Here is a 25,198-nt window from a genome sequence, read left to right as displayed (position 1 = left end):
ACAGAATGGGGTGTATGAGTGGGTGGGGATGAAGGTGGTTTTGATAATCAGGCTTTGGAATCAGGAGTTACGTCTGTAGTGCGGGAGGGTCTGCGGCAAGTTTCAATGGATAAGCCGAATAGGCCTTTGGATTTAAGCCTGGGGCTGGGAGAAAAGGTGTGGGCAGGAAATGGAAATTTGTTAGAGCCACGGAAACGAAGGAAAGGTCCAGGAAAAAGAGCATTTAAGGCAGATGATGTAAGTTTTACCCTTGTCTCTATGCATATAGAGGACACGAGCATCCTCCACGTGTAAAGAAGAGGTTTACCAAAAAAAAATTGTGACGTTTAGGAGCCCTGCCTCCTCCTCCCTCAACCAGACTACATTTCCCAGAATGCTGCGCGAACCTCGCGAGATCCGAAACACCTCAAGGCCGCTTCCGGCGCCGAAGGTCCCCGGGAAATCATGGCGACCGTCAGAGGGTGTGTGTCGCTGTGGAGCCTCCTGACAGGTTCCCGGAGCGCGGACCAGGTCTGTTTCCGGGCCCGAAATCGGCCCCAGTTCCGCGCCTTGCTCCAGCCACTGCCCGGGCCCTGCGGCGCGGGACTGCCATGCCGTCGACTTGCCTCTGAGGCGGGTAAGTGACCTGTCTGACGTCCACTGGTACGTTCTCCTAGGAGACCTAGAGCCTGCTTCTGGCTGGCGAGAACCACGAGGACCCCGTCCTGCACCACCGTCCCGCCGGCTCCCTTCTGTACCTTGTACCTGCGGGGTCAGTCATCGCCTGCCCTTGGCATTCCTTAGCTCAACGAACCAGCAGTGCCTGAGCTCGGTTCCTTGCAAAGGACAGTGCTACGTTTAGGGTAGGGGATACGGCCGGAACTCTCGGGGAGCTCAGGTCGCGATAGGGGAACACACAGAAGAGTGGCACTCAGACTTGGTGGGAAGGGCAGGGAAGGGCTCCTGGAAATTAGGACCAGATCTGAGACCTGGCTAACCATGCTAGAGGGAAAAACATTTAAAGCAAGGAGAAACATTTACGACAGAGGAAACAACATAAACAAAAGTTCAGCAATGAGACTGGACACATGTAGTTTGAAAACACATGTTTGAGATAGGATTGATAGGCTTGGTTATGCCTTTGGCTTTAAGTTTAAAAGCAGAAATCAGTGTTGCTTCTCAGGTTTCTGGCTTGAGCAGTTGAATGGAGGAGAGTAGTCCCATTTGTACCAAGACAGAGAAGATCAGTTGTAGGAACAGTTTGTTTTTGTTTGTTTGTTTGTTTGTTTGGGCGGGCGTGGAGGAGGGGAGGTGAGGGAAGAAAAGGCAGGAGTAGATGAGATTGGAAGGGAGGCAGAAGTAAACGCCTATTTGCACACATTAAATTTGAGTCCTTTTGAAATTTGAGTGTAGGTACCCAGTTCGCAGTCGTATCTGAGGTGAGAAACAGCTGGTAAAAGTGGTAACTCAACCTGGGTGCCTGGGATGAGTATAAGAAGTAGAAGACGAGTTCTGGCCTTTGGAGTAGCACAGTGTTTAGTGGGAGGCACGGTGAAGTAAGCAGACTGCCTTAGTTCCTTTTCTAAATGAAGTTGGAAGTCACTGGTGAATTTTAAGCATGACTCGATTACATTTAAACTTTTTTCAGTTTTATTGAGATATAATTAATACATGGTATTGAATAAGTTTAAGGTGTGCAGCACAACGATTTGACTTCATACGTCATGAGATTATTACTACAGTAAATTTAGTTTACATCTCTCCTCTCATGCAGGTACAAAGAAAGGAAAAGAAATTATTCCCTGTGATGAGAACTCTTAGGATTTACTTTCTTGACAACCTTCATATATGCTATTCATCAGTGTTATATTATCCTGTAGTATATTATATCCCTAGTTCTTTTAACTGGAAGTTTGTACCTTTTGACCACCTTCATCCAGTGCCCCTTCCTCTGGTAACCATAAGACCACAAGCCTGATCTCTTTTTCTGTGAGTTCTTGTTTGTTTTAAGGTTCCACATATAGTTGAGATCATACAGTATTTATCTTTCTCTGCTTGACTTATTTCACTTGACATAATGCCCTCATAGTCCATCCATGTTGTCCCAATGGCACAATTTCCTCCTTTTTTATTCCATTACACACATACACACACCCCACAACTGTATTATCCACTGATGGACACTTAGTTGTCTCCGTGTCTTGGCTGTTATAAATAATGCTGCTGAGTTCCTTTTCCTCTGCATCCCTGACAACACTTGTTTCTTGTCGTTTTGAGTCTTGCCATTCTGACAGGTGTAAGGTGTTATCTCTGTGTGGTTTTGATTTGCATTTCCCTGATGATTAGTGATTTGAGCACCTTATGTGTCTGTTTGCCATCTTTGGAAGAATGTCTGTTTAGGTCTTTGACCCATTTTTAATCAGACTGGCTTTTTGGCATTGATTTCTATTAAGTTCTTTATGTATTTGGATATTATCTGATACATCTGATACATCATATGATGTACCTTACTCGATACATCCTATGCAACATTTAGTAGGTTGCCTTTTTGTTTGTTGTTTGTTTGTTGATGGTTTTCTTTGCTGTGCAAAAGCTTTTTATTTTGATGTAGTTCCAATGGTTTATGTTTGCTTTTGTTTTTCTTTCTTGAGGAGATACATCTAGACAAATATTGCCATGACTGATGTCAGAGAAATTACTGCCTATTTTTTCCCCCTAGGAGTTTTATGGCTTCAGATCTCACATTTAGGTCTTCAGTCCATTTTGAGTTTATTTTTGTGTATTGTGTAAGAGTGGTCCACTTTCATTCTCTTGCCTGTAGGTGTCCAGTTTTCCCAGCACTATTTATTAAAGAGACTTTTTTTCTCTGTGGTATATTCCTGCCTCCTTTGTCTTAGATTAAGTGACCATGTGAATGTGGGTTCATCAGGGATACTGGCCTGTGGTTGGTTTGTTTTCTTTCTTCCTTTCTCTCTCTCTGTCTCTCTGTCTTTCTGGTTTTGGTATCAGGGTAATGCTGGCCTTACAGAATGTATTTGGAAGCTCTCCTACCTCTTCTATTTTTTTGGAATAGTTTGAGGAGAACAGGTATTAGCTCTTCTTTACATGTTTGGTGGAATTTATCTGTGAATTCATCTAGTCTTTTGTTTGTTGGAAGGTTTTTTGGTTTTCGTTTGGGGAGGGCAAGAAAAATGGCGCCACTATCACTTTTGTTCCCGAGGAGTTTCCTGCATATTCCTGTTCTCTGGCAAATGTCCTCAGGTTAATTATTAATCTCTTTAACATATGCCCAGGCACTTTTCCAACTGCTGTTTCTGTGCTGTGTCTGGGGTGAGTTATTTAGCATGCTGGGTCTTTATGGACAGTGTCTCAAGTTTTTCACCTCTGGCTCTCCCAGAGTCTAAAATCAGCTCTGTCCATTTTCAGAGCCAGACCTTATGGGAACTCCTTTTCCCAGTGTCGGTCCCAGGGCTGGAGGAATCTAGTCTCGGGGTCTGATTTTCTTGCTTCTTTCCGCTTGTGATGTCCTTCTTGTTTATGGTTAGTTGAGTCAAGGGTTTGGTTCCTGAATATGTTTCCGCCCAGCCAACTCTTTTTAATATGGCTTCCATTCTATGGCTAGCTGCGGAAGATCTGTTCAGCTACTTCATTTCATTTTCAGAGTTAGTAGCCATATTTGTAATTGTTGTCTCAGTGTGCCATGGGATGAGGTGAACTCAGAATCCTCCCACTCCACCATCCTCCCTTCATTCCTCTTCTTTGATTTCTTTCATCAGTGTGTTTTAGTTTTCAGTATAGGGATCTTTCACCTCTTTGACTAAATTTATTCCTAAGCATTTTACTGTTTTTGATGCTGTTTTCAGTGGGATTGCTTTCTTTCTTTTTCACATAATTTGCTAGTATAGAAATGCTACCAGTTTTTATTTTATTTATTTATTTTTAAAAAGATTTTATTTATTTATTTGACAGACAGAGATCACAAGTAAGCAGAGAAGCAGGCAGAGAGAAAGGAGGAAACAGGCTCCCCACTGAGCAGAGAGCCTGATGCAAGGCTCGATTCCAGGACCCCGGGATCATGACCTGAGCCGAAGGCAGAGGCTTTAACCCACTGAGCCACCCAGGAGCCCCAAAATGCTACCAGTTTTTAAAAGTTAATTTTGTATCCTGCAACTTTACTAAATTTGTTCATTAGATCTAATAGTTTTTTGATGGAGTTTTTAGGATTTTCTACATACAAAATCCTATGGTCTGCAACTAATCAGAAACAAGTTTACTTATTCCTTTCCAATTCTGGTACCTTCTTTTTCTTGCCTAATTGATTGGCTAGGACTTGCAGCATTATGTTGAATAGGAGACAACCTTGTCTTATTCCTGAACTTAGAGGGAAGTCTTTTAGTCTTTTATGGTAGCGTGGGTTTGGCATATATTATGTTGAAGTATGTTCCTTCCATACCTCATTTCTTAATAACTTTTATCATAATGTTGAACTTTGTTAAATGTTTCTTCTGCATCTATTGAAATGATTATATGATTTTTTTCTGTTAGTCTATTAATTGTGATGTATCACATTGATTTGTGTATGTCAAACAATCCTTGCATCCTAGGGATAAATTCCACTTGATCGTGGTGAATGATCTTTTAATGTGCGGCTGAATTTACTTGCAAGTGTTTTATTGAAATTTTTACATCTATAATTTTCAGGTATATTGGCCTGTAGTTTCCTGGCAGTGTCCTTTTCTAGCTTTGGTAAGGGACTAGATTGGGTGCATTCAGAATGGTATGGTTGTAGAGTCTGGCTTTGGTATTAGGAAATGCTGGTCTAGTAAAATGAGTTTGGGAGTGTTCTCTTCTGTTTCTTGGAGGAGTTTGAGAAGGATTGTTTGGTAAAATTCACCTGTGAAGCCATCTACTGCTGGGCTTTTCTTTGTTGGGAGATTTATTATTGCAGATTGACTCTCCTTCATAGTAATTGGTGTGTTCAGATTTTCTGTTTCTTCCTCAGTCTTGGTAGGTTGCATGTTTTTAAGAATTTTCCCATTTCTTAAACTGGAAGGGGAGATGAACCATGAGAGACTATGGACTCTGAAAAACAACCAGAGGATTTTGAAGGGGCGGGGGGTGGGGAGGGGTGGGGTGGGAGGTTGAGGAACCAGGTGGTGGGTAATAGGGAAGGCACGTACTGCATGGAGCACTGGGTGTGATGCCAAAACAATGAACACTGATATGCTGTAAATAAACAAATAAACAAATAAAAAAAAAAAAAGAATTTTCCCATTTCTTACAGGCTGTCCAGCTTGTTGCCACATAGTTATTCACATTAGCCTCCTAGAATCCTTTGTATTTCTGTAGTGTGAATTGCAATGTCTCTTTATTTATAATTTGGTCATTTATATCTTCTCTTTTCCTTGCTTAGTATATCTAGCCAAAGGTTTATCAATTTTATTATCTTTTCAAAGAACCATCTCTTAGTTTTGTTAATCTTTTCTGTGGTTTTGACTACATTTTAAAGAGATTTACTCTGGTTGTTCTATGGAGAATGGTCTATAGTGGTGTCAGAATAGAGCCAGGGAGACTGGTTAGGAGGTTAAGGCAAGAGATGAGGATGGCCTTGATCAGGGTAGTGGCAGTGGGAAATGGAGAATTAAAGAGAGATTTGTGAGGTATAATAGACATATGTAGTGTTTTAGTGTCATTTCTGTAAAATGGGGATAATTGTATTTCTGGGTGGTTGTAAGGATTAAGTGTGCTAAATATGTAAGGTACTTGGCTCAGTAAGTACTGGCATATAGTAAATATTTAACAAATGTTAGTTGTTATTGTTGCTGTTACTGTTATAACTGCTGTTGGCTAGATGTGGAAGGTAAAGGAGAAGTCAGGAATGACTAAGAAGTTTCTGGCCCACATGGCCTGTTGGATGCTACTAAGATAAGGAACCATAGGAAAAGCAGGTTTGAGACAGGAGAAAGTTGATGTGTTCTGGTTTGGCAATACTGAAGTGCATGTGAGATGTACATGGGATAGGTGGATGGAAGAGGATGTTGACTGAAGATTCAGATTTTAGAGTCTCCAGCATATAGAAATAATTAAAGTCACAGGTTGGTAGGACATCATCCCAGAATGTAAGAAGGGAGAAAAGAAGGCTATAGTTCAGAATTTTTAGGGCCACCAGCATTTATAGGACTAGGAGAAGAAGAGGTGGCAGGGAAGGAATGGTACTTTTTTCTCCTCCCTTTCCTAATGGAAGTGTAAATAGAGGAATTTAGGCAAAGGGATGGGCAAACTGTGTTAGGCAAAGGTGATATTTGGGTGTCCTCACCTGTCCAAAGCTCTTCTTTGACACCGCATGGCCTTTTCAGTCTCATATTATGATCCAAGCCTGTGTTTCCTAGTTGCAGCCCCGTAGCCTGGAATTTTCTTCCTTTTTTCCTCTGTCGTGTTCAGGCCCCATGGGAAGCCTTCCAGACCCTGCTGTTTTGGCTTTCTCTGCTCCAAGAGTAGTGTAGCACTTACACTGTGGAGGACCAGGAGGGATTAGAGTTGATCTAGTATCTAGAAACAAACTTCGGTTTGTTTGTTTATTTTTAAGATTTTGTTTATTTATTTGACAGAGAGAGAGAGAGATCACAAGTAGGCAGAGAGGCAGGCAGAGAGAGAGGGGGAAGCAGGCTCCCTGCTGAGCAAAGAGCCCGAAGCGGGGCTCGATCCCAGGACCCTGAAACCATGACCTGAGCTGAAGGCAGAGGCTTCTGCCTTCACCTGCCACCCCCGGTGCCCCTAGAAACAAACTTTGGTTTAAATCTTGACTCTGTCACTTAACAGCTAGTTGGTCTTTAGGCAGGCTCCAGTGTCCTCATTTATAAAATTGAGATACCAATATCTATTTTGTGGATTGTTATAAACATTCCTAAAAATGTATGTAATGTCTGGCATCTAAGAGACAACTCTGTAAATTATTATTATTATTAATACTATTACATTAGTTGTTTATTTTAAAGATATACTTATTTGTGAGAGAGAGTACACGAGCATGCATGTGTGCATGTGTGAGTAGGGTGAGGGGCAGAGGGAGATAATCCTCAACAGACTCCCTGCCAAGATCAGAGCCCTGTGGGGGGGCTTGAGTCCATGACCCAGAGGATCATGACCTGAGCTGAAATGAAGAGTCAGACACTTGACCGACTGAACCACCCAGGCACCCCTTATTTTTTTTTTTTTAAGATTTTATTTTTAAGTAAACTCCGTACCCAACATGGGGCTCAAACTTACAACCTCGAGATCAAGAGTCACTGCTCGGGGCGCCTGGGTGGCTCAGTGGGTTAAGCCGCTGCCTTCGGCTCAGGTCATGATCTCAGGGTCCTGGGATCGAGCCCCACATCAGGCTCTCTGCTCAGCAGGGAGCCTGCTTCCCTCTCTCTCTCTCTGCCTGCCTCTCTGCCTACTTGTGATCTCTCTCTGCCGAATAAATGAATAAAATCTTTAAAAAAAAAAAAAAAAGAGTCACATGCTCTACTGACTGAGCCAGCCAGGCACTCCACATTAATTACTTTAAAAAAAAAATTATTTTAGAGAGGGAGAGAACAAGAGCAGAGGGGCAGAGGGAGAGAGAGTCTCAAGCTGAATCTGTATGGAGCCAGATGCAGGGCTTGATCTCACGACCCTGAGATTGCCTCCTGAGCCAAAACCAAGAGTTGGGACAGTTAACAGCCACCCAGGTGCCTCTTAATCACCTTTTTATTTTTATTTATTTATTTGAAAAAGAGAACGAGCAGGGAGAGGGACAGAGAGGGAGAAGCAGGCTCCCTACTGAGCATGGAGCTGGGCGTGGGGCTTGATCCTAGCACCCTGAGATCATGACCTGAACTGAAGGCAGACACTTAACCAACTGAGCCACCCAAACACTACTTAATTACTTTTTTAGAATTTAATTTTATTTTTTTAGTGTTCCAAGATTCATTGTTTATGCACCACACCCAGTGTGGTGCAGTACGTGCCCTCCTTAATACCCATCACCAGGCACACCCTTCCGTCCACTCCCCACCCCTCCAAAACCCTCAGTTTGTTTCTTAGAGTCCACAGTCTCTCATGGTTCGTCTCCCCCTCTGACTTCCCCCAATTCACTTTTCCTTTGCTTTTCCTAATGTCTTCCATGTTATTCCTTATGCTCCAAAAGTGAGTGAAGCCATATGATAATTGACTTTCTCTGCTTGACTTATTTTACTCAGCATAATCTCTTCCAGTCCTGTCCATGCTGATAAAAAGTTGGGTATTCATTCTTTCTGATGGCTGCGTAATACCCCATTGCGTATATGGACTGTATCTTCTTTATCCATTCATCTGTTGAAGGACATCTTGGCTCTTTCCACAGTTTGGTGATTGTGGCCATTGCTGCTATAAACATTGGGGTACATATGGCCCTTCTTTTCACTTATCTATATCTTTGGGGTAAATACCCAGTAGTGCAATTGCAGGGTCATAGGGCAGCTCTATTTTTAATTTCCTAAGGAATCTCCACGCTGTTTTCCAAAGTGGCTGCACCAACTTGCATTCCCACCAACAGTGTGAGAGGGTTCCCCTTTCTCCACATCCTCTCCAACATTTGTTGTTTACTGTCTTGTTAATTTTGGCCATTGTAACTGGTGTAAGGTGGTATCTCAATGTGGTTTTGATTTGAATCTCCCTGATGGCTAGTGATGATGAACATTTTTTCATGTGTCTGTTAGCCATTTGTATGTCTTCATTAGAGAAGTGTCTGTTCATGTCTTCTGCCCATTTTTTGACGTGATTATCTGCTTTGTGTGTATTGAGTTTGAGGAGTTCTTTATAGATCCTGGATATCAGCCTTTTGTCTGTACTGTCATTTGTGAATATCTTCGTCCATTCCGTGGGTTGCCTCTTTGTTTTGTTGACTGTTTCCTTTGCTGTGCAGAATCTTGTTATCTTGATGAAGTCCCTAAATTTTGCTTTTGTTTCCTTTGCCTTTGGAGACATGTCTTGAAAGAAGTTGCTGAGGCTCATGTTGAAGAGGTTACTGCCTATGTTCTCCTCTAGGATTTTGATAGATTCCTGTCTCACACTGAGGTCTTTTATCCATTTTGAGTGTATCTTTGTGTATGGTGTAAGAGAATGGTCGAGGTTCATTCTTCTATACATAGCTGTCCAGTTTTCCCAGCACCATTTATTGGAGAGACTGTCTTTTTTCCCACTGAATATTTTTCCTGCTTTGTCAAAGATTATTTGACCACAGAGTTGATGGTCCATATCTGGGCCCTCTACTCTGTTCCATTGGTCTGTGTGTCTGTTTTTGTGCCAGTACCATGTTGTTTTGGTGATCACAGCTTTGTAGTAAAGCTTGAAATCAAGCAACGTGATGCCCCCAGCTTTGTTTTTCTTTTTCAACATTTCCTTAGCAATTTGGGGTCTCTTCTGATTCCATACAAATTTTAGGATTATTTGCTCCAGCTCTTTGAAAAATGCCAGTGGAATTTTGATCAGAACGACATTAAAAGTATAGATTGCTCTAGGCAGTATAGACATTTTAACAATGTTTATTATTGCGATCCACGAGCATGGAATGGTCTTCCATCTTTTTGTGTCTTCAGTTTCCTGCATGAGTGTTCGGTAGTTCCTTGAGTACAGATCCTTTACCTCTTTGGTTAGGTTTATTCCAAGGTATCTTATGGTTCTTGGTGCTATAGTAAATGGAATTGATTCTCTAATTGCCCTTTCTATAGTTTCATTCTTAGTGTATAAGAAAGCAACTAATTTCTATGCATTGATTTTGTATCCTGCCACATTACTGAATTGCTGTATGAATGGAGTCTTTTGGGTTTTCCACATAAACTATCATGTCATCTGTGAAGAGAGAGAGTTTGACTTCTTTGCCAATTCGAATACCTTTTATTTCTTTTCGTTGTCTGATTGCTGTTGGCTAGAACTTCTAGTAGTATGTTGAACAACTGTGGCGAGAGTGGGCATCCTTGTCATGTTCCTGATCTCAAAGGGAAGGCTGTCAGCTTTTCCCCATTGAGAATGATATTCGTTGTGGGTTTTCCACAGATACATTTTATGAAGTTGAAGAATGTTCCCTCTATCCCCGTACTTTGAAGAGTTTCAATCTGGAAAGGATGCTGTATTTTGACAAATGCTTTCTGCATCAATTGAGAGGACCATATGGTTCTTCTCTCTCCTCTTATTAATGTGTTCTGTCACGTTGATTGATTTGCAAATGTTGAACCTCCCTTGCATCCCAGGGTTAAATTTATCTGATATGAGAATCGCTACCTCAGCTTTCTTTTGAGGCCCATTGGCATGAAAGATGGTTCTCCATCCCTTCACTTTCAGTCTGGATGTATCTTTAAGTTCAAAATGCATCTCTTGTAGACAGCATATGGACAGGTCCTGTTGTTTTATCTAGTCTGCAACTCTGTGCCATTTTATGGGAGCATTTAGCCGTTCATGTTGAGAGTGGTTATTGAATGATGTTTTTCTTGATAATCATGTTTCCTGTGAAGTCCTTGTTTCTATAGATTGTCTCTGTAAATTTCTGTTCTGTGTCACTCTTGGGTTCTTTCTTCTTTTATAGAACCTCCCCCCCTTAATATTTCTTATAGTGTCAGCTTGGTGGTCACATAATCTTTTAAACCTTGCCAGTCTTGGAAGCTCTTTATCTCTCCATCCATTCTGAATGTCATCCTTGCTGGATAAAGTATTCTTGGCTGCATGTTCTTTGATTTAGTGCCCTGAACATGTCTTGTCAGCCCTTTCTGGCTTGCCAGATTTCTGTGGACAGGTCTGATGTTATTCTGATGGTCCTCCCTCTGTGTGTAAGGAATCTCTTCCCCCTAGCTGCCCTTAAGACTTCTTCTCTGAATTTATGAGTAGTGAATTTCACAGTTATGTGTCTAGAGGTCTTTCTACCCTTGTTGATCCCTTGTTGATCTTGGGGGATGTTCTTTCTGCCTCTAGAACACAAACACTTGTTCTGTTCCCCAGATTAGGGAAATTTTCATCCAGGATTTGTTCAACCCTATCTTCTAGTCTTCTCTCTCTCCACCCCCTCAGGGATCCCAGTAACTGACATTGGAATGTTTCATGGCATCATTTGTTTCTCTAATTCTGTTTTCATGGCTTCTGAGCTGTTTGTTCCAGGCCCCCTCCTGATCCTCCTTTTCTATCAGTTTGTCTTCTAGATCACTAATTCGATCTTCTGCCCCATTTACTCTAGCTTTAGAGTATTTAGATTAGATTGGATCTTATTGATAGCATTTTAAAATTCTGCCCAGATCAGCTCTCACTTCCGCCCATAGAGATTCTATGTTGCCACTAATGGTCTTCTCCCACCTGGCTATTGCCTGGATGATTGTTACCCTGACTTCTATTTCTGACATATTGTTTATGTCCATATCCAGTAGTTCTGTGGCAGAGGTCACAGTCTCTGAATTTTTCTTCTGTTGGGTGTTCTTCCTCCGTCATTTTGGTGAGAAGTGGTTGAGGGGATGTATAACTGAGTATATCAACCATGATCCAGGCAAGGTGCATCTCTTCACTGATGATTTTCTGCCCGCTCCCCCCCCCCCCCCCGCCCCCGCTGATCCACAAGTGTATAGTCTTACATCTTAGGCTGATTTCGTGGGTGTTCAGAGTGTTCTGGTAGATATTTAGCTCAGTTCAGGGGACTGGTTGAAACAAAGTCTCCTGCTTCTCCACCATCTTGCCCCCCCCCCCTTAATTACTTTTTTATGTTTCTTTCTCTACTAGATTTTGAGTGCCCTTTTGGCAATAGTCTCATCATTGTAAATGCTCAGTAAATTTTATCAAGGAATCAATGAATGGATTTCATAGGTATTAACATTATACATTTTGAGGTAGAGACTTTGTTAATTTCTATTGTTAATTTTTCTGTTTAGAGATCTTGTTGGCTTGTCATTTTTACCATCTTATTTACTGAAACCCATTTTAGCAGAATCTGGTAACTCACAGAACAAGAAGCCTACGTTTATGGATGAGGAGGTCCAAAACATACTCATCAAGATGACGGGCTTGGATTTGCAGAAGGTGTTTAAGCCACCTCTACAAGAACTGAAGCCACCAGCCTATAAGCTGATGACTCAGGCACAGCTGGAGGAGGTGCGTGAATACAGAATACTGGTAGAATACCTTTCTGAAGGGTTACACAAGATTTCCAAAGGTCCCTCCAGATACTGGTAGCTGCTTTACCGTTGGCACTCATGGTGGAGAGTTCCAGGCACAGACTAAGAAAGGGGAACAGGCAGGCAGAGTGAAACAGGGAGCGTGGCCAGAATTAGATGGACTGGGGCCAATGGGTCAGGCCTACGTGTCCAAGCAGAGCCTCCTCTGCTCCCAAACCTGCCCGAGTATCCATTCTTTGTCCTGCCTGGTTCAGGTTCCTTCCTTGAAAAAAGCTGCTTTGAGGAGGATGCTTTGGTGGGATCATGGATCCTGCTGAACCACAGACTACTCTAGGCATCAGTCCTCCTGGAGTCATGGGTATGAGCGCTTTGTGGAGAATGCTCTGCTGTATGAATAGGTAAAGCGTTATTGCTCCTTTGTCTAATTCAAAGTAAGTTACAGTCATAGCAAAACATTCAGATATCCAGTAGCATATCACGTGAGGAGTAAAAATACCATTTTTACTTCTCAGAGGTAATCACTGCTAACAGTATGGCTTGGAGCAGTGTGGTCAGTGGTTAAGAGCATGGGCTCTGGAGTTGAGTGGCCAGGGTTCAAATCCCAGTGCTACAACTTCTTAGCAATTTACTTCACATGTGTGTGCTCCTATTTTCTCTTCCATGAAATGAAATAACAGGGTCACCTAGCTTGTAAGGTAGTTTGTGGATATTAAATGAGCCAAATGCATTCCAAGTATTTGAACGATATATGGTGCATAGTACACACACAATAGATGAAATCCTTTATTCTATTTCAAGCAGCTTTTGTGGCCTGGCTCTGTCTCAAAGCAATTTCTTTGCCATGGTGAGAATGGTTGAGCCTGTAGGTGGTGCTCTAAGCCACACCAAGAGTTGGCAAAGGCCAGGGCCCAGGCGCCTTTTCACTCACTGATTTGGGGCTAGAGCTTCTTCTCTTTGTAGTTCTTGGCATTTTTTATCAGTATCTGCTTTTGTATCAGTATCCTTCTGGCTTGCAATCTTGTGGCTTTCCTTGAGAAATATTTTATTTCATTAGGCTACAAGAAAGGCAATTGAGGCAGCTAAAGTACGATTAAAAATGCCACCGGTTCTGGAAGAACGAGCACCAATAAATGACGTGTTAGCTGAAGATAAGATTTTGGAAGGAACAGAAACAGCCAAATACGTATTTACTGATATATCATATAGCATACCACATCGGGTGAGTATATGTCAAATTGCAAAATGAGCTTTATTTGAAATATGTGGAGACGGGTCTGAGGGACAAGAGTCAACATTACTGTGCCCCACCTGTCTCTGAATCTTTCAAACCAGAATTCTTGTGGCTGGGTGAGACCCTCTGGAAAATCCAGCCCAGCATAAGGAAGAAGAGAAATGCAGATCAGTCCATCATCATCGTGTTACCATTTCCCTACAGATTATGGACACACTTTATTCCAGATCAGGAAAGAGACAGGTGTGCTGAGACAGTAGTAGTTTACAGACAAATCCACCCCCAAACCACAAATAGGCAGAAATCTTCAAGGCAGTGAGAGAAGGGGATTCTTTCTGCCGGTTAGACTAACTCCCTTAGCTGAAACATTTTGAGAAAATGGTTTCTTTCTTGTAAATTCTTGAGGATGCCAAAAAACCCAGACTTCCCAAAGGATTTTTCACTTTTCAGAATTTGCAGAAAGAATGACAGGTTTCCGGAGGTACTTTTCAGACACCACTTGCTTCTTCTGTTCTGGTTTTTATCCTCTAGCTCCTCTTCCCTTGATGGCCAATTCCAAAAGAACACTCTGGTACTTGTAAAATATATCAGTTTTGTGTTTGAATCTTTTCAATTAAGAGTGAAACAAGCGATTTACAATTCAGCCCACAGAATGCAGTAGAATACTATGTAACACTGCAGTTGGGAGAAAGACCACCCACATTAATCTTTTTATCATCTATGATTATGGTCAGAAGACATGATTTGAGCCATGTCCATGTCTGCACATCAACTACCTCTACATCTGACATGATGGAACAGGGATCGCAGAGTTTCATTTTAATTGAAATTTTTGCTCTGGGGTGCTTTACTATATGTTTGGAGTGCTTTGAAGGGTGTTTATAGGAGCATTTTATAACCTGAAAGGGAGAAAGGAACTTAGAATTCAAATTGCCAGTCCTTTTGAGGAATAACTGTGGTATTTAGACATCTGTTTTTTCTATTTGCAGTACTTGATGAAAGTTTTAATTATATTGTCCTCGGAACACATTCAATGACTCTTACACCTCTGAAAAGTAGAAAATTAGTACCATCTGGTTAATTTATACAGTAATCAAATGTGTATCAATTACCTGCTATGTGCAAAATTCTATGTAAGTCACTGGGTATCTCAAAGAATTATAATCAACAGTTCCTGCCCTTTTTCAGTTCTCTGACAGTATCTGAGCAGTGTTAAGAATCTAGCTTATAATAAATTTCCAGTTGAATGAAACGTACAGTAGGTGGAATTCAGAGGAAAGGGATCTCACGACCTAGGATTTGGTAGTTGGAAGAGTGAGGAGACCAGAGGCAGGTGGACAGTCTCTTTGACACATTTATGTCTCATCCCAGTTTGGGGAATTATAGAGATGTGGAATTAAGACTTCACATTCCTGGGTTTGTTTCTTTGACCCCAGGGACTTTAGAAGTAGATCACAAAGTAGTAAAGTCTGTTTCTGTGAGACTTTGTGATGCCGAAGTGAAGCAGTTTGAAAGGTCTCATAGCACTTCTTTGCTCTGAAATGGATTTAGACGAATCTCTGACCGGCTTTTTTCAGTTGAACCATTTTATGTATTAAACCTGCTTTAGGACCGTAGTTGGCACTTAGCAAATACTTTCATTTTATGATTTGATTGTCAGAGGCACAGCAGTGATTAGTGAAGGAAGTATCAAATCTTGCAAAGTGTTTGAGCTTTAAAATTATCATTGAAATCATATACAATTGCATTTTGCATCTCCCAGTTGCATTTTGTATTTTGTTTGCAAATTATTCTTATAGTGGTGCTTAGTGGGACACGGGAACTAGAAATAAGTCTTCACACACCCACCCTTGATTTTGTTTTCTATTTCAGGAGCGTTTTATTGTTGTCAGGGAACCAAGTGGGAAGCTACGCAAAGCCTCTTGGGAAGAACGGGACAGGATGATACAAGTTTATTTCCCAAAAGAAGGCCGTAGAGTTTTAACACCAGTAATTTTCAAGGAAGAAAATCTGAAGGTAAGGCGACTTTGGTTTCCTAGAGTCAGTGGTGATGCTTTCTTTGTGGAATAAGTTGGCTCTGGTGCTGCAGGGCTTCTTTCATAAACACAGATACATGTTTCTGATGATGACTCCTCTACGGTTCTCTATCTTGCAATTGGCTTAGTTGGGTTTTAAATCTCGGTGTGACAGTTCTGAAGCCTGCGTTATTTCTGCCTCACACTTACTGGGCACAGAAGTGAATGAGCACATCTGTCACGGCAGCAGGACAGGTGTTGAACTTTGATGTTTTCCTCATCTAATTCCATCTGTGCCGTGTGGTTTTAGACCATGTTCAGCCAGGACCGGCACGTCGATGTCCTCAATCTCTGCATTGCCCAGTTTGAGCCAGATTCCACTGAATATATCAAAGTGAGTATGTTTTATAGTTTCTAAGTATGGACTTAAGTATGGTTATGAGTAAGATTTTTATAGGGGGAAAAGAGAAATACCTGAACATCTATTAAGCACCTGATGTACATCAGATGTTTTATCCTCACAGCAGCCCTTGAGTTAAGGATGGGAGAATTTAAGCTTGGAACATTCTGTAGCTTGCTGTAAGTTGCACAGCTAGTAAGTGGTAGTGTTAGGGACCCAAACTTGATGGCAGAGCTGCTCCTCTTTTATCATACAGGAACAGAGTCATTTACTAAAATTTGCCAAGATGTAATGCGTGTGTCTTACAGTTCAGTTTAGTAAGCAGTCATGTAGTGCTTTCTTCACACAGTACCGCAGATAATATAGTGACGACATGAACTAGGATAGGGTGTGCTGTGTCAAAGCCTGCAGTCCAGGAGTGAGCGTGGGGAAGGGTGCCAGTTAAGTATGCAGATCATTATCACCTTAGGTTTGAGATGTCAGGTGCTAAGAGATTACGGAGTGCTTTCAGGAAAGGTTTCATAGGGGTCTTGGACGGGGTTCTAGAAGGGCAGGGAACATTGTGAAGTTGGGTGAGAAGAGGTGTTCCAGGCAGCGAGAGGGAACAGTGTGAACAAGCAGGAAACAGTGTGCTTGCAAATGGTCCGTCATCTGGTTTGCTTATGTATGCAGTGTATACGTATGGGAGGTGTTCAGGGTTAAACTGGAAAAGTGAATAGAGGCAGGTCACCGGTGACCTCAGACGCTAGGCTCAAGAATCTGGACTTCATTCAGCAGGACTTTGAAAGTCTTTTGAACACAGGAATGCCCTTATTGTAGTCCTTAGTTGGCATGAGCAGTCTGGAAGAGCTGAAGGAGCATTAGTTAATAAGGTGGAAAGGGGTCAAATTGGAGAAAAACGGAGAAGTGAAAAAATATGATTTTATTTTATTTTTTAATCTTCTAGTGCCCTCTGGTGGTCCATTATTTTCTAGTGGTATGTATATATGTGTGTGTACATATACATATATATAATACATGCTTCCTAAGTCGTGGTTGGCTGCTGAAAAGCACTTGCGATACGGCTGCACTTCTACAGTGCAGGGTTGATCTAAACCGTACCTACTGGTTATTCAGGGTAGAGGCAGATGTAAATAGGCCTGGTTTACTGGTCCTTTCTTGGGCAACATTCATGCAAGTAAATGTGTATCCAGTAATGCTCACCTTTAATGTTTCTGAAAAACAAAACTGCATTTTATGTGAACAGACTCATCATCAGACCTATGAAGACATAGATAAACATGGAAAATATGACCTTTTACGTTCAACAAGACACTTCGGTGGAATGGCTTGGTATCTTGTAAATAAGAAAAAGATTGATGGTTTACTGATTGACCAGATTCAGAGAGATTTGTAAGTACGAGCTTAGTAAGTAACAGAAATTCTTACAGTAAATAAATACAGTAAATCTGTATTTGAGCTATTTTTTCCTCAGTGATGACAGTGTATTGTCCAGCGAAATACGTTTCACTTACCTCCTTTATGGGGTGGTTCTTCCATTACAACCCACTTTTCTGTCTTTGCTTTCGTGTTATTTAAATAGGGCTAGATTCTCTGAAAGAGTAAGTGGCTGTGGATCTGTATTACGGACCTTGGATACTGACTTACCCTGGGCCTTACCAGTGTTCCTGGGTATCAGTGAACTTTCCAGACACTCAAAGGGTATTAAATGGGAAATGTAAAGACATACTCCGGCAGGTGCTTGTTTTGTGGTGGAACTGGGGCTTTTCAGTAAAAGTAATCATTTAATTTATGAAAATATTATTGCTTTTGATATCCCTTGCTTTTGCAAGATTTTTAAGGCACTGAAAAAAATTTTATTTTTTCCCAAAGTTACATGAAACAAGGAATGTCTACTGTATTTTAACATGTAGGTATTTTAACTGGTGAGCTCCCAGGTTTCTAGCTGAAACAACAGTATATTTTACAACTTGTGATGGAACTAAAAAAATTGTTCTTGAGTATCTATCAGTTGGATTAGAACTACCAAAATGACAAGAAAAAGACCAGTGTGGCTCTAAGAAAGTCAACTTTCTACAAAAAGTCACTGACTGACTCAAAAGTCTGAACTGCAAGAGGGTTTAGTGATTCCTGCCACCTTCAGACTTTAAGGCGCTGTGACTCAGCATATCCTCCATGTCATCTGATCTAAGCCATTCACATAAAGGTCCTAAGGCTTTTGGAAATCAAAAGTTCCGCAGATACTATCTAAGAAATACATTCCATATTTGGAAAAAAGAGCACCATTTCTCACAGAAGCAGCATTCCTAATGGTAGATGTCTTCAGGCCAGCTCACTTCATCAGCAAGTGTAGCGTGATCCAGTTCAGAGGGCAGATATATATATGCCTTCCCCACGTAAGTAGGGGGCTGGCTGACGGTCATGAGGATACTCAAAAAGTGGGACCTGTTTTCAGGTGATTTAGCAAGGACATCTCCTGTGAATGAATTTTCTTATAAAGTTTTTTAGATGGATTCATTCTGAAATGATTTTATTATAAACACATCTAACATTTTCTAAACAATTAGAGTAGGAAATGTGTAACTGAACATTAAAGTTCTTTATCAAAGTGTACTAATTTATATTATAGTAATACTCACTACCACATGCAAGTTTTACATCCAAAGCAGTTTACTTGTATACTGGGCGGGGGGGGGGGGGTAGTTTTGAGTACTTAATTTTCCTGCTCTGCATTAAGTAAAACCATTCTTGTGGGATTTCTGACCGGGACAGCGTGCTGCAAATCCCAGACTAGACAGTAGAGGGTGCATGTCCTCACTGAATGGAACCCAAGGCAGAACTGAGATTCTACTTATTTCAGACTCAAATTTCACTGTTGGTTTTTGTAATTGAGATTCTTTTAAAATCTTTTTGAACGTGTAAATTTATTTGCTCTTATTTTCAAATATGGGCTGGGTGTCGAACTGACTTGTTGAGTAAGATGCAGGCATTATACTGTAGCATGAATGTAATGAAGCCCTCACCAGAAATCTAAATACAGAAGCCCAGTTAAGCTCTTTACAGGACCACATGCTTCTGAGCTCCAAAGGGGATTTTATTATTTGGGGAATTTTTGTTGCCACGTTTATTGGACTTTGTTAGATTATGTAACAAGCACATACATTTGTAATGAACATGTCTCAATATTTTTCCCTGAAAAATTGTAAGAACAGCCCTGGTTTCTCAGTTCTCCCAGAAGATGGCCTTGAGAGTGAATGAGCCTTGGGATAAGCCTAGAGCATTTCTCTGAGTTCACTATGGCTTGAGAAGTTCTTTACTCACACAGGCCAGGTTTAATAGGAAAATAGGAAAATTAGTGGGATAGCTGGGGAAACACTGAATTATGGTGTCTTTATCCCTCTACCCCCACAGCTGGAAAGCAGTAACTCACAAGCTCAAAAGCACAAGCATTTTAGAAAGGGTATTTACCCCCTCAGCTTTGAGGTGGCAAATGGTAGGCAGGTGTTGGCTATGTGAGACGATAGTGATTGGTTTGGGGAAGGCCAAGGTTGTTTTTATGCTGTTAAAAGTTGTTTAGAGGTCTCTAAAAACTAAGTACACACCAGAAGAACTGAATTCTAGATTGTTAAAGTAGAACCTGACATTCCTTTTGACTGAGGAGCATAATTTCAGATTTACTCCGCTAGGATGCTCATTTTTAACTAATGGGTTCTTGTGAATAGACTGGTGGCCTGGGAGTCTTTCCTTGGACTCCTAGGCGGCCTCTTGTGGAGGCATTTATTCACTGATTCAGTCTTAATGAAAATCTGTTAGCAGATGATGTCACTGCTAATGAACTTGAAGGCAAGTGGCTTTGAGCATCCCCTGACCACCAGCCTCCAGCTTATGTGGGATGAAGGTAATATTCCTGCCCTCTGAGTTGGATTACATTATTATCTGCCTGTGAAGTGAGCTGGCCTACCAGCCATCTACCATTAAGAATCCTATTTCTATGAGAAGTGATTCTGTTTCCAAAAAGAATAGTCGCATTTAGAATATATTCACTTTCATAAACTGGGTACTGTCTGTACTGATTGCTGTCCTGCCTACTGCACAATGGTTATGAAGCTTAAATTAGCTGATTTTCTAAAAATGCCTTTGAAAATACAAAACTAAAGGCTTAAAAAATGTCTGGCCCAAAGAAAGTTTAAAGTGTAATTTAGTTTTAAGTTGGGACACATTTTTATAAATGCAGAAAACCCACTGATGACAGTAAATCCTTTCCCTCTAGAGTTGATGACGCCACCAGCTTGATCCGGCTGTATCACCTCCTCCATCCAGACGGCCGGTCAGCTCAGGAGGCCAAGGAGCAGGCTGCTGAGGGAGTACATTTAATTAAGGTAAAGGGACTTTTCCCACACTGTCTGCTGTAACGTGATAAAACTGAGTTGGGAAGAATTCTGAAATGAGGCATATCTAATGGTAACTAAACAGATTCACATATACAGGAGATGCGTGATCTTGAAATAGTAACTAGAGCCCCCCTGTATTTCTTCATCTGATAGGGTTCGGGGGGAGCTACAGCTGGAGTCCAAGTAGTTCAGATAGTAGGGCAGCAGCCCCCTTGTTCTTTGAGGTGATCAAGTCACCAGGAAGATAGGGTGGAGGATGAGGCAGACACATGTTCCCAGTGCACCTTCCTGTCCTAGAGTGTGGTCACATTCCTCTCCAGAAGGGGAGAAGGTGTTGCTTGTATATTACTCAGCCTTAGTTGCATTATCATTTTGGAAGTGCATGCCTCTCAAAACCATGGACTTAAACAGATTTCTCTGTCACTGTATATTTTCATCTCTTCTAAGGTGCAGAACAGACATGGTTTTGTTGGTCTGGCTTCTCTCCCAATCTTATTTTACGCACACTACAAAGCAGTTCTAAGGATAAAAATGACCAGCGATGACCCCCTAGGAGGAGTATAGAGAAACTATGGTACCAATTTTGGTTTTCTATGATAGGCCAGATAAAGCAAACTGCTTTTGGGGGAAATATTTTTTAGCTTAAAACCTAAAATACATTTTGATCTAGCAGAAGGTGCAATGTCAGGTTTTATTTTTCTGGAAATAAGCTGAGAGAGCCGGCAGCCATATTAGGATTCTTCTGATGTTTAGAATAACTGCGGCTTGAACTGTGTCAGATACTGTTTTTTGGTCCATGTAAGTTTGCTTACTGTTTTAGAGTCAGAAAAAAAAATGTGAACCTTGGAAGACTTTTTAAACTGGGACTTTGCTAATGCAGAAATGGAAAACTTTATAAATAGTATATGTCTACTGCTTAAAAGAGTTTCTTTTTTTAAACAGATCTTTGCAAAAACAGAAGCACAGAAGGGAGCATATATAGAATTAACACTACAAGCTTACCAAGAAACATTCATTAGCCATTCTGCAGCTTCCTGAAAACATTTTTTAAATAAACTTCATTTTACTAAATTATAACTTGCTTTCTCTGTTAATGTTGAGCTGAATGTTTAAGAATGTCAAAAGTATGATGGGAGTTCCCTATATAAAATTGTTTTTTTAACAGTGCCTCTAACAGAAATACAAAGAAAACCTTGTTACTCCACTCATTTTCCTAGGCTTAAAGGGGATAACTGAGTAATATATTTGAGTGCCTGGTTATGAATTTCTCTAATCAGACAGGTACATTGTTGAAGACCAAAAAAGTACTTGTATTTTTCTGTATTACCAAACAGGTAGTTTAAACAGAGCCCAGCTTAATGAGGTCAAAAGAGCTTGGGTTTCAGATTCTGATTCAAGAAGCAAGTACACAAAATCGGGGTGAGGCATAAAAACCCAAGTATATAAACTTGGGGATGGGGGAACATCAAGAAAAAGGGTTAGAAGAATGTGAGCTGATCGCTAGATGAGGTGAAGTTTGGCTCAGCCTTCTAAAACTAGAAGTTTATTTTCCTAATTTAGAAAGGAAACTTTCAAATATTTTCATTAATTCAAAAGATTTTATGAGATATGGTCTAATGACAGTATGAAAAAAATCAAAGCCCACATTTGTTTTACTTAACAAGGAAACAGTGATTTGGATGCTGCACATAAACCACTCCTAAGATGAGAAGAGCACTGGGCTCCCAGTGAGCCACACACAGCCTTTTCATATAAAAATCGAGGGAATTTCTCAGAGTCCAAAGCACTGTGGTCAGGGTGGCAATCAATACCTGTCCATAATAATGATCTATGAGTTGGGTTCTCAAGAAACATTACACTCAATCATCCAAAATGTCTTCATCCAGGTTGATGTCTGTTGTGTCAATATCTTCTAATTCCAAATTATCCAGGTCTTCCAGTTCGAGTAAACTCTGCAAAGAAAAGAGTCATATAGCACTTGGTTATCTCTGATAACCTTTTGAAGTTACCTCTGATTCATGATCCAAAGAGAACTAAAGCAAGAGTCAAAAGGGGCATTTTCTCATTGCAAAGCCCCTGCTCTGAAAGTGATGACATCACTTGAAATGCAGAGGCCTGCCCATCCTGCAAGCATTCATGGGGAGGGAAGGAGGAGTAAGTGTGGGGTTCCCCTGGAATATCTGGGTATGATGTCTGTACCTTTTCTTCTTTGTTGGCTGTGTGGGAGGCCAGAATAACTGGAGTAGGAGAAGGAGGTTTCCCATCAAGTTCCTGAAAGCCCAAGCGGAGACACAAAGATGAAGGAATTTGTTCAGATAATTTTCCCCCAAGGGAAGCTGTTAGGATTAGGAAGTGGGAGAAGGTACTTAAAATGAGCAAATCTTAACCAGATTATCTCATGCAGTATTCTACTGACCTGGTGAGCTGCAGATCTTGAGGGCTGAAAGCCTTTTGCCTCTTCCATAACATTTCTTTCTTCATTTGGCTGTCAGAATAAAGCAATGATGAAATATTCTGAAGTCAGTTCCTCTCTGAACTTGACCCAAATCCCAGATGTTAGCTCTCAGTCCAGCAATAATGGATGTGAAGTGTGATGCACTTCTACACTTCAGTCACAATAAATGAGGTCTGGCTGCCTGGAGACTCACCGTGACAAGTGGGTATTGCTTGGCTGGCCACAGATCAGCATGTGTGTGTTTCACCCATTCTTCCACAACAAAGGCTTCTTTTAATCCAGGAAAAAGGTTTTCATACTCTGTTGGATCGGCAAGGGATTCCGCGGCTTTCTGATTGACTTTTGAGAGATTTTCTCTCCAGAGTTTCACCACCCTATTATAGAGATCATGGAACCAGAGGGAGACTGAGTAAGTGTGCTCCAGTTTTTATCTGAAACATTTGTTCCTAAAACTAAAAGTCTGTACCTTGAAACCTGACTGGGTAAGTAAGTCCGGGCCAGGAAGGCAGCTTCTGGCAGTCGGCCAGTTCTAATCAAGAGTTCCAGGCAAGCATCAAGCCTAAAGATTCAAAAGGAGGGGCACTATTACCAAGAATAGACAAAGAAATGCAGATTTAGCAATGCAAAGTCAGTATGCTTTCCCCAATTTCCACACATACACCTCGTTTCTGTCACTGAGCCATTTACTTGTCATCACCAGTGTGTTTACATCCTCAGTGGACTCCATAAGCATGAAGGACAGAGCAGGTTTGTGACCATTTTCAGTCTCCTGATAACTTAAACAACTCCTAAGAAGAAGTTACCGGGGCTTTTTAAGACCAGCTAAGGCAGCTTAGACAAGCACATTTTTTTTTTTAAATATAGGATCACTTTCTTTTTTTTTTTTTTAAGATTTTCTTTATTTGACAGACAGAAATCACAAGTAGGCGGAGAGGCAGGCAGAGAGAGTGGGGGAGGCAGGCTCCCCGCTGAGTAGAGAGCCCGATGCGGGGCTCGATCCCAGGACCCTGGAATCATGACCTGAGCCAAAGGCAGAGGCTTAACCCACTGAGCCACCCAGGCACCCCGAAAAGCACATTTTAAAGGCTTTCAGGAGCAGAAACTCAGTTTTAGTGGGGTCAACGAGGGCAATTCTCCAATGTGGGCTGTGCTGGACAATCCAGTGATGCCCAGCCAGAAAATGTCCTGGTGCCTGTTTTCTTAATTTTTTTTTTTTCTAAGTTTGATAAAGTGTATAATGTGCTTTAGAATTCACAGGGTTTTGGCGAAAAAACCAGGGTTTTGGGTTTTAGAAAGGTAATATAGTACATATACTACATACTACCTAACATCCTCAGCATCAATTTTAGTAAATGTGCTGGAGTGAGCACACATCCTCAGCATCAAATGAAAGTCATAAATGTTAATATTCTGCAATAACACATGCATACTGGATGTGCTAAAAAACGAGTGGCATAAAAACAACTAATAATAGTACTTCAGGGTTCAGGTTTTGCCATCAAATAAGTTTTAAGGAACGATTTTCAAGACACTTTTTGGTTTTTAAATTATGGGCCTATTCCTACAAGTATACAAATTTATAAATACATATATTATGATACACATTGGGGTGCACTAAGTTTTTATGATAAAGTGTGAGGTTGAGAAAAGTCACTAGAGCAAGGATGAAACACTTTTGTGTTTGATTTCAGAATATGGTCAACTAATGCTGAGATGATTTGACTTGCACTAACCGCTAGGCTTTCAGATGTATATGATCTTTTTATGCTTTACAATTAGACTCAATTCTAGAAGCACCTGACATCCTCAAGCCCCTTTATTCTTGCCATGCACAGGTCAGAACCATCCAATTAGGGTAAAACTACTGCCATCTAGGTACTATGGAAGCCGCAGAATAGCTTCCTGCTGTGGTGAAATAAAATGGCTCAGCTAGGGAGAGGCAGGGCTTTGAGAAAGTGGTTTAACATTTCTCTCAGTCCACGCCTCCCTAAACAGCTCATTTTGCTCAAATATTTAGATCAAATATGTGAAAAGCATCCCTTACTGAAGGCGAATGCCACCAAGGTAGCACTGTCCTCTGACTGCCCCCACTAGCCAGAAGCAAGGCCAGAGCTCTCTCCATTCTCTTTCCAGGTTCATTCTTCCTCTCTAAAGCACCCTCAAAGTCAGTGCAGAAATTAGTGTTTTAAATTACCGCCTCTCTTAGACCTTGGATAAAATACTTACTTGCCCTGTAAAAAGTAGCTCATGAATGCCACGTTATTCTTGCCGTCTCTCTCCGCACCCTCTGCTAGTTTGTTCACCATACTAGCATTTCCGGAGGCAGTGGCCAAGAGCAACAGACCCCCGTAATCCTGTGCATGGTGCAGGCACTCTTGGGCAAGGCCAAACTGACATTTACTGATGGCAAGTTCGGCAAGTTGTTTCCACTTTTGTTCTGACTGTAAGAAAGAGCTTACAAGTTAAAACATCTACGGAAATAAACATTTGAATTTTCAACATCAACACTCTTTTGTAACCTGAGTATTACTATGCTGACAATGGGAGGTATTTCATACATATACTGAGCTGTGCCTAT

General features: G+C 41.2%; 2 protein-coding genes across 3 annotated transcripts in view; one reads left to right on the top strand and one right to left on the bottom strand.

Annotated features, from left to right (window-relative positions):
* The first annotated feature begins 441 nt into the window (after window positions 1–441).
* Window positions 442–21,239, top strand: MRPS22 (mitochondrial ribosomal protein S22). 2 transcript variants are annotated; one of them, XM_046001970.1, is made up of 8 exons: window positions 442–616; window positions 11,942–12,105; window positions 13,183–13,347; window positions 15,232–15,375; window positions 15,685–15,768; window positions 17,021–17,166; window positions 20,045–20,153; window positions 21,108–21,239. In XM_046001970.1, the coding sequence occupies exons 1-8, from the start codon at window positions 445–447 to the stop codon at window positions 21,201–21,203; spliced, it is 1,080 nt and encodes a 359-aa protein (XP_045857926.1). In that variant the 5' UTR covers window positions 442–444; the 3' UTR covers window positions 21,204–21,239. The 2 variants fall into 2 exon arrangements, with proteins under 2 accessions (XP_045857926.1, XP_045857925.1); XM_046001969.1 differs by having other exon boundaries at window positions 11,939–12,105.
* A 504-nt stretch (window positions 21,240–21,743) lies between these two features.
* COPB2 (COPI coat complex subunit beta 2) overlaps window positions 21,744–25,198 on the bottom strand; it is a 31,950-nt gene continuing 28,495 nt past the window's right edge. The window contains exons 17-22 of the mRNA XM_046001968.1: window positions 24,847–25,061; window positions 23,087–23,179; window positions 22,814–22,994; window positions 22,582–22,650; window positions 22,365–22,436; window positions 21,744–22,117 (exon numbers count right to left, since the gene is read on the bottom strand). Coding sequence (XP_045857924.1) covers window positions 22,025–22,117; window positions 22,365–22,436; window positions 22,582–22,650; window positions 22,814–22,994; window positions 23,087–23,179; window positions 24,847–25,061 — 723 coding nt within the window. The 3' untranslated portion in view covers window positions 21,744–22,024. The remainder of the gene's footprint in view (window positions 22,118–22,364; window positions 22,437–22,581; window positions 22,651–22,813; window positions 22,995–23,086; window positions 23,180–24,846; window positions 25,062–25,198) is intronic.

The sequence above is a fragment of the Meles meles genome, chromosome 4 (genome assembly GCF_922984935.1).
Source record: "Meles meles chromosome 4, mMelMel3.1 paternal haplotype, whole genome shotgun sequence".
Lineage (NCBI taxonomy): Eukaryota > Metazoa > Chordata > Mammalia > Carnivora > Mustelidae > Meles > Meles meles.
The sequence above is the reverse complement of the archived record's forward strand: the minus strand, read 5'-3'. Positions and strand labels throughout refer to the sequence as shown.

Excerpts from the sequence above, each read along its gene's own strand:
- MRPS22 (XM_046001969.1), top strand. The coding sequence starts at position 445 with ATGGCGACCGTCAGAGGGTGTGTGTCGCTGTGGAGCCTCCTGACAGGT. Across the intron at positions 617-11,938 it reads TCGACTTGCCTCTGAGGCGG|CAGAATCTGGTAACTCACAG; the intron begins GTAAGTGACCTG and ends AACCCATTTTAG. Across the intron at positions 17,167-20,044 it reads GACCAGATTCAGAGAGATTT|AGTTGATGACGCCACCAGCT; the intron begins GTAAGTACGAGC and ends CTTTCCCTCTAG.